Below are 16,337 nucleotides of genomic sequence, written 5' to 3' on the forward strand. Positions count from 1 at the left end.
AATCCTACAAGAAGAATTTCTGCACACAAATGGCTGAACTAATACTTCCCTGAAATAACAAAACACAGAATCTTGTTATTTTCCTGTATCTATTCTTTTTATAGTTATTTTACAGAAATGACACAGAGCAAAGAGAGATTCCTGTCACAGGGGAAACCAAACACCTCAGTGAAGGTTTAACCATGAACACAAGGGCCCTCAGGTTGGCTGCATGATGGAAACCAGTGCTTTCCCAGTGCTTTTCATACACACATGGGAATGCATTGCTGAACGCTCCGACGCGCTGTGATACAGAAACCCAGACATAAGTTTATATATAATCTTACATGACTTCTACAAAACTGCCTTCATTTCTGCTTCAAGGAAAGGATGATCCATATCTCTCAGGTAGTGGAGCACTCTTTGGAGCAACTTTAGGCACAAAATATAGCAGTTTATAAAGTGTAGAACATGCCTTCTGCTATTAGCTGTCACTGTTCTTCTCAAGCAGGCAGAGTTACTTTGAACTAAGCATTTGGTATCTTTAGCTTGTTTTTCTGCTTGTGAACAAAATAACTTTAATACAACTTAGCTGTAAATCTTCGGTGAAGTATACAGATTAAGTTTCAGCCACAAGCAATTGTTCTGGGTGCTTCCACTTTCATAAAGGAATGCTTTTTGGCCCCGATAAGAACATACATTAAAAGAAAATGAGCAAAGAAAATTTGATCTTCATTGGTAAGAGAAGCATTTATCAGATTGGCAAGTTTTATTTCCAGCAGTAAATACACAAAGTAGTAAAAATAATGTACTTTGACCCAACCAGGTCCAAAACTTGGTGCTTAAAGACTCAATGTAGATTCTCATTTCTCTGAAACAGGTTTATGGCTGCTCTGCCTTCAATACAATCAATAACAAGAGAATGGGGATGTTGAAATCCTCATTGCATTCTGATGGCTCTAGCTTCAGAATATTTTTGAAACTTGGAAAAATAATAAGAGACTACGTGGAAGGGAGCAACACTGACTGTCTGCCTGCAGAGAACTTGGGAGCGGAGTGTCGCTGCAGAGCCCTGCTGCTGTCCTGGCCAACACGGGAACTCGGGTCACCTTCTCTGCTGCTGGGTCAGGGCCCGAGCCGTGCGGGCCAGCCGCGCTCTCCAACACACCTGCAACCCGTTAGGCCTGCGGGCCGTCCGACGCCGTGCTGCTCAAGCTGCAGCTGCCAAAGGCTGTCACAGGGAAGCACAGCGGCGGCCCTGTCTCCTCCGGGGCTCCCCAGGGATGTCCCCGCAGCAGCCCCGCGTTTGGCACAGGGGCCGCGCTTCCCCGTGCGGCCGGGCCGCGGGGGCCGCCCCTTCCGCCGGGCCCGCCCGCCACGGGGACAGGGCGGGACAGGGCGCAGCTCCCCGAACGTGCACTTCCCGCACCTTTTTACAATGTGTTTTTGTCCTTGAGCACAGCACCACCTTGCTGTAATCCTACGTCGGCACTTTGAAAATTCACTCTGTACGTGTAGCTCAACATGGGTGTTAGGACAGATGAAAGCTGAAAAAACCCTCTAGGATTAAAGGAACAATTACACAGTCCCCATGGGAATGCAGCAAGTAAACTAGTAAAAATTCCACTGACAGGATTTTAAAGTAATCTGCTAAGCCAGTTCATATTTGAAAAAAAATAGCCAAGATAGACTTTGGTCCAGCCACCAATACTAGTGATTTAGACTGTTTGCAGCTGGAATAATGACAAAAATCTTTTTCACCAGCCAATTCCCACACCATCAACTACGATTTATGGAATTTATATTTATGGAATTTAATTTATGGAATAACTAAGTCCACTGGACTAGAACCTCTTGTCAATTAAACGTCATTGTAATGTTTCCCACATGGTTTCAGACAGTTCCACTAACCAGCCCAGTACATAGCAAATCCTACTATGTGACCATTGTTATTATCACCCTCAACAGAGCAAGGACCACATCTGTACCAGTCTTAACAGCTACTCCGGTTTTAATGACTTCAGTCCCACTAGTGACAGTTTTCAAGTCGCATATGAACAATGCAAGTTAATTACTGAGGAAGAACAGTGCCCAGTTTCACAGTACCAATTCAGGCCAGTGCACCAGGTCCTTGTGCTAGGCCTTCAAGACAACAAAATCCGTCCCACTCAAAACCCCAAGAACAAAATTCAAAACAAAGAGAAGGCAGCAAAATGGAGAGAAGGGAAATAATTTATTAGATTTCACAAGCAATCTAACATACATTTATGATGCAAGTCTTGTGATATTTAAAGGTATATGGAATCTTTAAGATGTGAGAATTTATTCTCTGCCTTAAGTACTTTAGAAATGCTACTACGCACAGTTCAAGAGTCCTGATGATTACACTGCTTCTTCCCCAGCTTGGTAATACTTGAAAGAGATGGAACACAAAAGGGACCTGGAACATCACAAAGGCATGTTAAAAGTAAGAACTACCAAAAAACAGCAGTGTTATATTGGCTCTTGACAACTAAATTGAAAGATGCTTAGTGTTTTAAAAAGTGCTTAATATCTGTGAAAAATACATCTTAATAAATGCAGGCTGTATTAACTTAATATTATAGAAAGTTAAACAGTAATGTAGTATGAAACCCACAGGAAACATGTAAGTCACTAGCAACAACACTACCTCAGTGCAGAGAGCAATCTAACAAAACCCAAACAACCAACAAAAAGGTAGCAGTGATTAATAGTTGATTATTAGTCCAGCTCCAAATACTTAATTGCAAGATATCGTTAATTTTCTTCTTTACTCAAAAAAGACAAAGTAAGGAATGTATAAACTAAATCAACTCCAGATTTTCTCATGTAGCAGGACAACAGTAATCATCAAATGATCTAAAATACTGGTCAACCCCTTAACATTAAGACTGCTCTGCAATGTATTTTAGCTAACATATTATTATATTAATATGTATTTAAAGAAAAATAAGGTAACTTGGTCAGTGAGAGCTCAGCACAGCTTCACATAGATCAGCTGGTATGAGCTAGAACTGTTCCACTAAGGAATAGGACCACAAATTAACAGGGTGAGGAAAAAGGTGAAGGGCACCTTTTCAGATTAAGAACCTTCATTGTGTCTATTCACACAACACAGACAACTCATTGGCTTCTTTTTTCCCCCCTGAAAAAAACTTGATGTTTAAAATTATTAGATTAGCTCAAGCTTAAAATACATTAACTCCTCCCCACACCTACTCTATATGAAAACTTAAGATGCAGTTGAGTGCTACAGGAAACATTGCACAAAAAAAGGATACAACAAGAAAGGATACACTCTGCATGACAGTATTACTGCAGTATTTACGCAGGAATGTTTCTAAAGAAGAACAGCAGAATGTGGTTTAATTTTATTTGATTCTCAGTATTGCACACACATAACTTTATACTACCTAGCAAAAAAAAAAAATCAAATATGCCTCTGATAAAAAACAGTTCTAACCCCTTATGAGATTTAATGAGGTCTGATGAGTCCATCCACACTAAACTTCATATTCAAAAGTAAATACATTTTTTGGTAACTTGAACTATTAGGACAGCAGCAGATTTTTTCCATCTCCGTCAAGTCTTTGCCATTTTACAGATTCACTTTATTTCCATCAGGTCCAAAACCCAATCATGTTTCCCTTTAAAGCCAGCTTTCAAACCACTTCTTCTCTTAGAAGAAGCTGGAGACCTCTCAACATCAGTTTCTTCCACATAACTTTTCTCCCAAAAAGAAACTTTATGATTTTAGCTAAAGAAAAAGTCACTTTAGGTGAACTTTTTGCCGGTCTACAAATAAAGACATTTCAGCCAGCAAGGAGTTCCACAGCATTTTTATAAACCATGTGTATTTTTTGTAAAAAAGTATAAAGCCTTTGTAGAAAAAATTAAAAAACAAAACCAACAACACTAGACTCATGTTTTTGCATTCATGGAATTATGCATCATAAATCAGCATCCATCAGAATATCCCAGCAGGAACAGGAAAACAGTCATGCTTAAATAGGGTTCAGATTAACCATTACTTGGGAAATGCAACAAATATTTTTAATTAAACCTCACAGATCCTTAGAAACCTGTGTAACTCCATGGCACATTGTTATGACTACAACATATAAACAGTCAAGGTAAGTGAGAAGTTTTCCCATGGACAGAACACCAGGGACACTTGTAAGATGGCAACTCATCAAAGACTTTCAGGTACACAATTAAATCTTGCCCAAGTAGTGTTTGCTCACTCTAAAAAAAGGTTCTGAGTTGACAATCAACATAATAAGTACCCTGTTATTTTCTTTATGCAATTCTAGTATTTAGCAAGTTTAATGAATTCAGAATTAATTTAATGTACAGAATTAGTTGAAAAGACATGGAACTCCTAAAAGAATGAAAGTGCTCAGGCTTCATCTGTCAGGTTCTCCAATACCTAAAATTCTTCCAATTTTTTTGATATAAGAAACCTTAGTAATCTTATCAGACACTAGATAATACAAATAGAAGTTTTTTTCTAAAAAGAAAGGAGTGAGAAACAAGACTGAAATACTCTCATAAATACTTGATGCTAATAGAACACTTTAGCCAAGGCTCTGTTCTCTTTTCAAAGACCAGTACAGAAGGCAGCCTATAAAAAAAGTGATCTTTAATTTGACAAAATACAGATTTTCTAAACCACAAACAGTAACACAAAATAGGAAGTAAGACCAAATAGCATTTCAGCTACGAGGGAAACAAGTGAAAAAATCTGATTTTAAAAATCCTTTGACAATGCACAGAATGAAGAACCTGCAATTAGAGTGGCTGTTAAAAATAAAATTCCACCATCACAATAACCACACTGTGGGCTTTACAGCAAATTTGTAAAAATCAAAACCAACTATTCACATCCTTTATTTCAAATTCAGGTTTTCTTCAGAGCAACAAGGATCAAGCTCCAGATTAAAAACACACCATGGGTTAAGTAATGTTTCATAAGCACTCAGGCTAAGATTTCAGGCTAATTTTGTTTTAAGCAGAGGAATAACCAGAGTGATCTCAACTGTAACCAGAAACTAAGGTCAATGCTCTTTAAATTTGAGCTAGCTCATGTATCAGAGGATGCAGATTGAGAAATAAATGCTTTTTATTCTTGCACCAGTTACTTCACATGGTCATTTGAGAGTTCATTATGCAAATCTTTGCAGTCGATGAAACCAGAGGTAAATTAGAGGTGATTTTACTCAACTTACTTACTTGACAAAAATGAAATACACCTAGTATTGTAGGTAGCATTGAAGTAAAACTACATGATAAGAAATAAAGTTAAATAGCAACTTTCTGCTAGAAGTTACTTCCTCATCATGTTTAAGTAATGCCAAAAATCAGGACCTACACATTCCACAACAAAGAAAGCCTTGAACAATGCAGCATTAAGCAGCACTTTCTGACAGAAGATCCTTCACTAATTCAGACAAGTTTAAAGGATGGTACAACAACACTAAGAACTCATTTTCTAAAGTTAGCAAAGACCCTTTACAGCTAACAGAAGTTTACTGCTGGAACCAGCTCTTCAGGATCACTTTACAACAAGGGTGGAAAGGAAAGAATTAAGAGGCAACACTTCTCACTACCAAAACCCTGGATGATTTATACAAGGTAAATTGTCCAATTTCACAAAATTATTCTCCTTATCTCTGAAGAAGAAGGAATAGAGAAACTGACAAGCTCCCTATGATATCAGGATTAGGAAAATATCAGTCACTGAGTTTTTTAACAAAGAAAAAAAGCAAAGCTTTAAATTTATACCAAGTATATACCTTGCACTCTGTTTTTCTGATTTAAGAAAAGAAATTTGTATGGAACATTTCCTGCCCATCATCAGTATTCCTAAAGAAGCTGTTAGAGTAAATAAAACCAAGCAAACACTACAAAACCCCACAGCCCAATCCTTTATTTTTACTTTCAGGCAGAGTCCATACCTTGTGCAGTGTTTTACTTTTTTCTTTTCCCTTCATTGGCATCCTGTTTTGGTCTAGCTGAACGGGCAAATTGCTGAAATTCTGTTAAGGACTACAAGTATCTGGTAAGTAGAAGTCAATCAGTCTGGACAGTGACCTTTATCTGTGAATCAATTCCACTACAGTATGAACTATATAACAACAGTGTCTACCAGTCAAAGATTGGGACCTCACTGATACACAGTACTGCAGTTATTCAAGAGCCTGTAAGGAGGACTAACTGGGAATGGGCTAGATGCAAACAGGGTAACTACAGTAGAATAAATGCTTGATATTTAAAAACTTCCAACCCAGCATGTTAATACTTAACTTTGATGTCTCAGTACTTGAGAGAAAAAACAGTGAAAGCAGCAGATGTTGGGGGTTACTGTGAGTATAAAGAAACTGAAATAAACGATGAAATATTTAAGTGAAAAATAGGAAAGGACTTGCACACAAAAAAAACCAGCGCTATGCAATCAAAAAGTGACATTCCAGTTGAAAAACCACTCTAGAGACCACTTACAGGAACATTTCTTATGTTCTTCATTCTGTACACACAGTCCTAACCAAGTCAAAAACCTTGTATTTAATTTAAATTCAGTGGTCATACAAGCTAAATTATCTTTTGTATTGTCTTTGCAGGATCAAAGATGTAAGACCAGTGAATTTCATTCTTAAATAAAGCACTTTTACTTTCCTGTTTCAGAAGACTTCCCTCTCTGTTTTTTTCAGCTACCATAAATAGTGCACTGTGTTAGTGCTGACTGGTTTTCTTAAGGCATTTTCTATTTTGCAGAACACTATGACAACAAAACTAGAGATTAACAGAGATTACAAAGAATATAATGTAAATGTTCGAAGGAAAGGATACAACCACCATGGGTTTTTCAAACAGGACATAGCCATTTGCTTCCTTTAGTGCTTTAGCAGCTGCTTTCTCATTGGGAAGTCCAATGAAAGCCTGTCCCTTCATACGGCCTTCTTTCATCAAACGGATATCAAACCTAGGGCACAAGTGGGAATTACTCACGTTTAACAAACCTTGCAGATTTCACAGTACAAACACATTCTCATGCTTCATGTGGGAGAAATAGCAGAAACAGAAGCAAAGCCTACAAGGAGAATTAAGGCCTCGGAGACCACTTTGCTTGGGGAAACCATTTACTAAAAGGTAACATTAAACTGCAGGATGGCAAATTGACGTGCAGTACTACTAAATAGGACATATGCAAAATCATCAGATACACACAATCATCTACACAGCTCTTCCTGTGTCATAGAGCCAAGAAAAGCAAATCTGGGAATGAAAATATAAAGGGAAAATAATAGGCTCTTCAGTCATGGTTCATGAAATAATTATATTTCTTAATCTTTATAAATGAGGATTTTTAGCTGTAACTCGTTTTTGCTTTACGAAGAAACACAGAAAATATAAATATGACTATTTTTAAAATATCAGTTTTCAGCAGTGTCATAGAAGTTAATATAAAAGGCTTAATTTTAACCAAGTATGAAATGAACTCACATATTGCGTTCCACCTCTGATTGGAAGTCAACGTATCTTCCAAAAATGAACTTAAGATCCTGAAATTAAAGTGTAGGTGTAAGAAAAAAGCTAAGAAAAAGCCCTTTAGATAGATATTTAATTTGCTTGCTTACCTACCTTTTCTTGAACTTGTTTAGCTAAATTCTTCACATATATCCTGCAATTTGGATCACCTGGCTCATAGTTTTTGAAAACGGAATATTTTTCCATTTCTTGAAGACAAAAAAAATAAACCATGCTTTAGCTCGTTTACTTTGCACATTTGCTCAGTATAAAATAATTTACTATATGCTCAGTTAAGAAAATAAACACTTATTTAAGCTATTTGTTGCTACAAATGAAAAAGCTACTACTAGGTAATATATTCTCACAGTTATACCTTCTCTAGAAAGTCTGTTTTTTTCTAGATCCTTTCTAGAAATAAATTCTGATGGTATTTCATCATCCTCCTCTTCAGTTTCCATTTTATCATTTGAGCTAGGAGCTGGGAAAATCCTTCCAAAGCCTGTATTATTGATTTCTTCTGTGGCTGCATAAAGGTCTGAAATGTCAACAAATTATGTAAGTGGTTTGTACATCTATTCACACCAAGATCAAGAGCCAGAAAGAAAACCATACTCCTTCCAGCAACATTATAATAGAGCAGACTTTGCAAGGCAATTTGAATGCATCCTTAAAAATGAGTCTTAATTCCTGGTTTGACAAAAGCACCTGCTCTGTACAGTCCTATAAAACCCCATGTAGTACAAATAAAGGCCATGGCACACATTAGTTAACATAAAGCTTGCCTACTGTTCAATCCCGTATCCAGTTCACTAGATTCCCTTAAAGAAACTGGATATTACTGTAAAGTACCAAGAACCACAGATTGACCACACCCTCTAAAAAGCCATCACACCCCATTGCTATCATTGCCCTGATGGCAGATAATCAATGCACCAGAGAAAAGGGGCTGGCAGTCACTTGGATGCCGCTCTCTAAGAGCTGGAAAGGAAATATCTGAAACTAGCCTGATATATTCCTTTACACTATAAAGTACTGAAAATTTGTAACATTTGCACACTGACATTTAAAAGACACTGCAAGGCACCATAAACCTTTAGAGGACATAGGAGACCTTTAAAATCCCCTGTATCCTTTGCAAAACTTGTAACGTGGGACAAACGGCAAATACAAATATGACACAACTTGGTATTGAAAGCTCCAATACAATAAAGGAAAATAAAAGAATTTCCTCGTGTAAATTTTAGCACCCTTTTACATACTGAAGCCACAACTTAACATTAAATACATCTGAAGTACAAACTCTCTTACCATTTTTTTCTTCTTTTTCTGAGTTTATCTGAAGAACAGCTGGGATCTCAGTACTAATATGAAACTCTATTTTTTTATGACCTATTTGCTGTGGCTGCTCAAAGACATCTGAAGGTGACAGTGTAGGGTGCGAGTTACTGTTCAAAACAACAACATGGTAATTAAAGATTCAGACATTGATGAATGCATGGTCAAAAACAAGATTTCTTCCAGTTAGATGTTATGCAGTTGTTTACCACAAACACATCCTCCATTTTGTACACTTCACTCAACAGAGTTGCAGGTGATTACAACACTGCAGATACAGTAGGTATGTCTGGCAGTGGGAGAAAAACCAGCAATCACATACCACAGTACAATACACAGAGGCATTAATTAAAACCTTCATCAGTAACTTAAGCATGAAAAACAACTGGCCTTGCTGCTGCTGTCACATTGTGTGCAAAATATACTACATTTTAAAAAAATGTAGCAAACCACTTGGAGGAAACAGGCAGCCATTAGTAAAAATGCATTCACAGTCAGTCATCACAACATAGAAATACTGCACTGCTGTCTAGTGTAGCACAGAACTGCAGTTCCAAGACCCAAACTTATTTTAAAGCAAGCCAGTTTCTATTCTTCCAGTTTCATACTTTTAATCTTTTAAGAAGCAGCCCAAGCAATAAATCCAAATTGCTTCTGTCACAATTGTGATATGAAACTAGTCATCTTTCTATGAAAAGGAATTTCTATTAGTTTGAAAGGAAGAGAAACAGACCTTGAATCAGGCACACTTTAAGGTTGTTGAGCAGACTTTAGTTCAAACTAGAGGAACATTAGGATTCTCAGACCAAGAAAACCAATAGGATAAGTGCAAAAATCACAAACCTGTGGGAAGTACACACTGGAACATTCAACATGTCTTTAATTCTTTGCTTTTTTCTAACACCACGTTTCTTTGTATTTATTGGTCTTTTAGGCTGAAGGGTCGCTAATTCCATCAACTTGGTCATTCTATTTTAAACAACAAAAAAAACCCAAAACCAAAACAAAACAAAGATGTTTGCAGTTTATTTGAAAGTAGTAATTTTAAAAACCCTCCCCCCCTTTCCTTAAAGCTCTTGACATAGAACTTTTCAGAATATAACTGTAAAACTATCTTAAAACCAAAACTGCAATGCACAGCAAATCAATATACAGAGAGCAGTTAAGGACTGACCAAAATCCTAACATGTCAGTGATACCCTTCCTTCCCCAAGCATGCTCCTTACAGGGACACTGAAGCCATGAGAAGCTGTGATGCCCTGAGCTGAACTTGATTTTAAGACAATGAACAGGGGTACCTTTTCCCAAATTATGTGTTTTTCCAAATACAGCATAAAGACTTTCTGATTTACTTCTCAGTAAAGTACTTCTCAGTTTAGACAGCAAAGAAAAAAGCTGCTTTTTAATTTAGTGTTAGTTTAAAGATTAAAAAAAATACAGTTATGATGTAATTCAGTCCCAAAACTGCAAGAGAATCCTCAGCACAAATATCACCCCTAGAAATATTCACTGATGTACAAAGAATGTTCTGGAAGTTGGTGTGCAAAGACGATTCAGGCTGAGGAGTCAATTTAGAAAGATGTGGAACAATGAAGACTTCAGAAAATAATCTGATTTCTGCTTCCATACATCTGCACTCTTCTAGCTGAGTTTCTGTTTAGTTGGTTTTTTTTGGACATGGGAACAAATGAAAATTTGCACACCAGTAGGCCACTTTTCTTTTCCTACTGCATTTAAACCTGCACTGTCCTTCTGCACTCTGGAGTTTCTCAAAGCATCTGTAAAGATTTCTAAATACTGTCTACTAGATGCTACATCTGTATGCTGCAAACGTTACCATTTGCTGAACTGGAAGCTAGAAAAGTAAAACCACCACTTTAAGCGAGCCCAAAACTTGCAAATGACTAAAATGCATACCTCTCCTTTTCCTCATCATTATCACTTTCATATTCTGATTCATCCCCACTAGACAGTCCTTCCTCTTCCTCTTCAGGTAAAGGAGGCTCTTCAGGAGGCAGAGGTGGGATTGGGGGAGGTGGCACAGGTGCTGGTAAATACTCTTCGTACTAATTATGGGGGAAAAGTTTAAAAAAATTAAAGTTTTTAAGGAAAAAACCTAAACATATCTTGTTTTCTTAATAAAAACAGTCAAAGCAATAAATGATAATTTAACAAGTATTTTCTCAAAGCATTCTTATAGGGATCTAGATCCCATTTTGGTAAACTATATTACTAATGAAAAACTTTCCACAAGAAAAAAAAATCTGTTTTCTGAAGCATAACAGAGAATGTTTTAATTCTTTGAAGCTGAGGTGATAAAAAAATAAATCAACCATGCCCTTGTATTTTCACTTTGCACTCAGTTTCAAGGACTTTCCCAAAGAGAAAGAATATATTTCTTCAAGGAGAAGAATATAGTCAAAGCAATGGGTGGAGGCTTAGGCTCCAAAGCCATCTCAGTTTCAACAGTGAACTAACAGAAACATTCCAGTGCTGCTACCATAGATGAGTATTTCTTTGTTCTAAGTACAGTCAAAAGAATTGCTTCAGAAGACCAGCATGTACCCAGTGAACTGCAGCAGGATTTTCAATCCTCTCAAAACTTACACCTCCTACCATGCCGCTAACATTTTAAATTGTGAATCAATTCCATAATACTGCAAACATATATTTAAAATATTACCATGGGAGGCCGAGCAGTAATTGGTCCAAAAGGTGGAGGAAGATTCATTTTATTCATCAGATGAAGTACCTGAAATAAGTCAAAATAAGTAGGTTTCCTTTGACTAAGTGAGTGATAACAGTTTCTTGCTAGGTAAAACAGCCAATCACTCCTGGCAGGTGTAAATCAGCAGTTTTAATGTTCAGGAACAATGTGAAACCTGCCCTTGAGATCCAACACTAATAGTCAATATAAGCAACACCCTAACAAGTCTAATAAAGAAAGTATAGCATCTTCTCAGAGTGAAATTCTAGGTACTCAAGTCACATCTTATTTGGTAGAGCATATCCAGCCAAGTCTTCAGTGTCAATTAAGTAATCTACCTCAGCTTAATAAAATCTCATCACTTCAGCACAGAAAAAAAAAGACTGGCTAACACAATCACAAAAAAAAAAAAAATGTTAGTATTTACTATGACAAAAATAGTTACTTCTGTGGCTAATTAAAAGAAGAAAATTAAATGTTTTTAATTTTATATTCTTTTTTTTCCTGTTTTTTACTTACCTGGACATAAAATTTGGGCACACTTGCCAAGGCGTTTGCTATATTTGCTAGAATTGCACTTGAAGGTGGTGGATACAAATATTTGAGGCAAGAATTGATGGGAAAGGTGAGGCTGAGGAAAAAAGATTGAAAACAAGACACCTTAATATTACTTCCACTTAATCACTGGTAACAATAAAAGATTACTAAAGGCTTAACTATTGATTACATCTGAAGTAAAACTGAAATATTATTATTTCTCCTGGAACAGTTTTGGGCCACTTCCAATGCCTTTAACAGCAAGGAGTGGTCCCCAGTGCCTGACAGATTTACTGGGCTTGGGCATAATGAAAATATCAAGCCATGCAGAAGCCTAAAGCAAACAGAAACAATCAACATGTCTAAACCCAAAAGCACAACATAGCAGCCTGTACAAGTATCATAACCTCAAAGCTCAAAGGGCTGGATTAGCTTCAAAAAATTTACTACTTCCTGTATGCTAAAATGAAAATGGGGGGAAAAAAGAAACATCATGAAAACCAAGTCAGTGGTATTCTGCTGTTAATGCTGGGAGAACCTCTGCCCTCCAACCCCCATGAGAGCAATGCATAGTGCCAGAAGGCTGCTCTGTAATCTACAACTTCACAGCTCAAAGCACCAGTCACTACACAGCTGTGAGGATTCTAAAATTGAGGAACTGAAACTTCATCATTATGACAACTATCCTACAGCTATGGCTGAGGAACAGTAGCATAGGAGGAAAGAAAACTCTTGTTCAACAGTACAGAACACATTTCAAAATAATCTGTAACAGAATAAAACAATTAAGATAAATAGAAACCCAACACTAACCCATGGTTGGGTGCAATTCCATGCTCTATTTTAACACAGCTTGGTTCTATCTTCTCTTCTTCTTTCACTGGTTCTTCTAAACTGAAAAATAATGTAGTCATAATTAAAACAGGGCAACATTTAGATATGCCTTATGTAATATATAAAATATGAATCATCTATTAATAAATAGAAAAAATAAGCACAGGTATTTTTAGCATCTTTTACCAATTACATTAATGCAGATGTTATCAATTCCTCATATTTAATACATGTAATTACAGTAGTGACAGTCTTCTAAAATAAATACTTGTGTAGATTTAAGTAAGTCCCCCTATATTAAAACATTCCTGACTTAAATCCACTCACAGGAAAAGAACTGAAATAGTTTATCATGCACTCTGTTCAGAGATCATAAATTCAGAGGTGTTAAATAATTCATTTCTTCATATTCAGAAAGCGGAATGTATAAATTGAAAACTCTACTGCACTATTTTTAATTAAGCACATAATAAAAATAAGCACCACATACCTTTTATCACATTTTTATTATTAATAATATTTTAATATAGTATTTTAAATATATAATATTATATATTAGTATTATTATCATCATCATCACTTATTTTTATCATTTATTTTCACATTCCACAGGTAATGACACAGTTCTGCAGGGAGGAATGCAGTCACTCTCCTACAGATCTGAACCGGTTTGCTAAGACTTCCAAGCGGTTACAATTTGTCCCTTGAGTTAGAAGGGACAAATCCACAACCCTCCTTCCCTGACCATAAATATAACAAGGAAATTATTCTGCACATACCTTTTGCACTTGTCTGAGACACAAGGCTGGCTAAGTACCTGTGTGCTCTCTTGCTCCTTTGCAAATTCAACAACTAATGTGTGACCTAGAAGTTTCAGCTGATGCAGTCTTGATAAAGCCTTCAAGTAATTACAAAGAAGAAAAGAAGAAAGGGAAGAGCACAAAAGTAAGAATTATTTGAAAGCATGACTGTTTTTATTTTGAGTGGCACACTGGCTATAGGATGCAGTCCCATCTGCTTTAAGTGAAATCTGTACTACTGTGGACATGAGATTTTGCACAGTTTGTGTCTTCCCAGCCCTGCTTTTAGCAGCACTTCCTGCTGGCAGAAAGGAAAGGGACCAGGCTGCACCACCAGAACCACTGCAGAGGTCGGTCACCTGAACACGGCAGCAGCTTTAACAATCAGACTTTTCTAACAGCCTACTAAATTGCTGGAATTTCAAGTAACCAACCTTCTGCTCGTGAAGTACAAACATGCTAAACTCTGTCAGTAACATCTAGGAATTTAAAAATCAAGATTCTAACAGTGGCACTAGGAAGATCCAGCATTCAAGTCCAGAACCCAACAGCCTGCTAACAACTGGCACAAGTGCCTAATTCACCCCTGCTCACCTCACAGAGTTTTAGTCCTTCAAAGTGTAGTCTAAAAAAAATAGAAGCAGCAGAAGAAAAAACAACAAAAAAACCCCGCAAAAAACCCAAAACCCCAACAAACAGAAAAAAAAAAAACAAACAAGAAACCCAAACAAGAAACGCCCCAAAACAACACCCCAAGGTATAAGGGGGAATTTCTGACACAGGCTTTTTAACCAGACTAGTATTTAAAAAGCAGCATTAGTATTACCTTTTTGGCATCCATATTCCCTACTAATACTGTAGTTTTCTTATCAAAGCTGGGCATCCAAGGCAGACTTGGATAGTGAGTATAACTAGAGCTTACTTTTATGGCAAATACACAATTAGGCAGGAGACAAGGAAACTCTGGTTTATAGATTGTATATAAATGCACACCAATCCTAAACAGGGCAGTGATCAGTCTCAGCTTCTGTGAGCTTGCCAGGCTCTGTGTGACAGGCTGGCTCAGATGACTTCCACAAACCCCTTTCAATATGCCTTTCTTAGGACTCTACCAAGTGTTCAAAAATTTCATCAACTTCTGCAAGCAAATCCTGAAACAAAACTCTAATACTACATGGTGCTGGTTTGGTTTTTCCTAGCACTAAGCACCAGATTCTATGTAAACCACATTAGAGCACTGGGAATTCAGTGCTTTGCTAAAACATTCACTAACAAACTCAATACAAACCTTTGCAGCTGCATTTTCACTGGGAAAGGTGGCAAAAGCAGTATGTTTCTAGAAAAAAACAAACAAACAAAAAGTTATACTGTATTTGAATCAAAAAGGTAAGAGATTACCAGTAAAGCATTGAACCTGTGTTGACCACTTTGTTAGGTCAAGTTCACATATTTGAAAGCTTCCAGATGGTAGTTATCTAATTCCCATTTGGGCCAACTAGAATACATTTTTCTTATGAATTTAAGAAAAGTACCTCCTGGCGTCAAACTTAAGACATGAGCTAAGTAGTTTGAGGAATACAGGACAAGTGGTCCTTTTCTAGCAAGGAAAAACAATTCTAAACTGCAAGAAAGTACATGTGGACAAAGAGGTCTAACCCTATTCCAAACCAGAAAATTCATCTGAGCACCTCACAAAACATTTTCATCAAAGTAACTCCTAGAAGTAATGCTCTTCCTGCTACAAAAGTTGCAACTATTGTACTCTGAACATTTGAAAGGTTTCTAACCTTTCCCACAATTTTCAAAGTTAAATCAAATCCTCACAGAATACACCTTTCAAAGTTAAATTTGTTTTAACAAAATTTGTTACCCTATCTTGCCATATTATTCTGTACCCAAAATTACTATAAAAGTATTTGATAGCCTATAAACCATGACCCTGATAAAATACGCAGACATTATCTATCTGCAGTTCTGCAAAATACAAGGCTCTTTATGAAGAGTACTTAACACAAAACAAATAAATCCATATTTTCGTAATCTGGAGGAAGAAGAAAGCAAAACAGCGATTTCAAGAGAACTGTTTGACTGCATCCCTACACGTGCCAAGAGACCCTTCTGCACTGCTTAACCCCAGCCTCACTGGGAGCAGCAAGAGGCCAAAGCCGCGGGCAGAGGGCTTGCGGCGGGCGGGACAGGAACCCGGAGCCGGCCGCCGTCCCGACCGCCCCGCGGGGCTCCCCGGGAGCGGGATCCCCGCCCCGCCCTGCCCTGCCCGGCTCCAGGCTCAGCCCTGCCTGCGGCCCGCCCCGGCCCGGCCCTCACCAGCCGCCCGTGGTCCGACAGGACGCGCACAGACACGGCCCCGAAGTGCTGCAGCAGATCCTCCTTCTCCGCCGCCGTCAGCTCGGCGGGCAGGTGCCGCACCAGCAGCGTGCGCCCGCGCCGCCGCGAGACACCGGGGTGCGGCGGGACGCCGGGGTGCGGCGGGACAGCGCCCAGCCCCGGCCCCGGGCCGCCCGCCCGCAGCTCCTCAGCGCCCGGCGCCGCCATCGCCGCCCGAAACAAATCTCGCGAGAGCCGGAGCGAGGCCG

The 16,337-nt window shown here is 38.1% G+C and overlaps 2 protein-coding genes across 8 annotated transcripts in view; both read right to left on the bottom strand.

Annotated features, from left to right (window-relative positions):
- LOC111932635 (pancreatic alpha-amylase-like) overlaps positions 1 to 2,418 on the bottom strand; it is a 9,667-nt gene extending 7,249 nt beyond the window's left edge. The window contains exon 1 of one of the 6 annotated variants that reach the window (XM_086901471.1): positions 2,343 to 2,418. The gene's annotated coding sequence lies outside the window, so the exon portion shown is untranslated. Of the gene's footprint in view, positions 1 to 326; positions 1,375 to 2,342 lie in introns of those variants that run through there. The other 5 variants (XM_086901472.1, XM_086901470.1, XM_086901469.1 and 2 more) reach the window with 5 other exon arrangements.
- RNPC3 (RNA binding region (RNP1, RRM) containing 3) lies at positions 2,194 to 16,330 on the bottom strand. 2 transcript variants are annotated; one of them, XM_086901467.1, is made up of 15 exons: positions 16,069 to 16,330; positions 15,032 to 15,079; positions 13,723 to 13,841; positions 12,923 to 13,003; positions 12,092 to 12,203; positions 11,549 to 11,617; positions 10,783 to 10,931; positions 9,709 to 9,834; positions 8,839 to 8,975; positions 7,904 to 8,065; positions 7,642 to 7,736; positions 7,504 to 7,562; positions 6,850 to 6,982; positions 5,958 to 6,030; positions 2,194 to 2,419 (listed from the first exon to the last, which is right to left on the bottom strand). In XM_086901467.1, exons 1-14 carry the CDS (start codon positions 16,294 to 16,296, stop codon positions 5,971 to 5,973), a joined length of 1,578 nt encoding a protein of 525 aa, XP_086757593.1. In that variant the 5' UTR covers positions 16,297 to 16,330; the 3' UTR covers positions 2,194 to 2,419; positions 5,958 to 5,970. The 2 variants fall into 2 exon arrangements, with proteins under 2 accessions (XP_086757593.1, XP_086757592.1); XM_086901466.1 differs by having other exon boundaries at positions 2,194 to 3,340; positions 16,069 to 16,317.
- Positions 16,331 to 16,337: the final 7 nt, after the last annotated feature.

The sequence above is a fragment of the Cyanistes caeruleus genome, chromosome 9 (genome assembly GCF_971803275.1).
Source record: "Cyanistes caeruleus chromosome 9, bCyaCae1.hap1.1, whole genome shotgun sequence".
NCBI lineage: Eukaryota > Metazoa > Chordata > Aves > Passeriformes > Paridae > Cyanistes > Cyanistes caeruleus.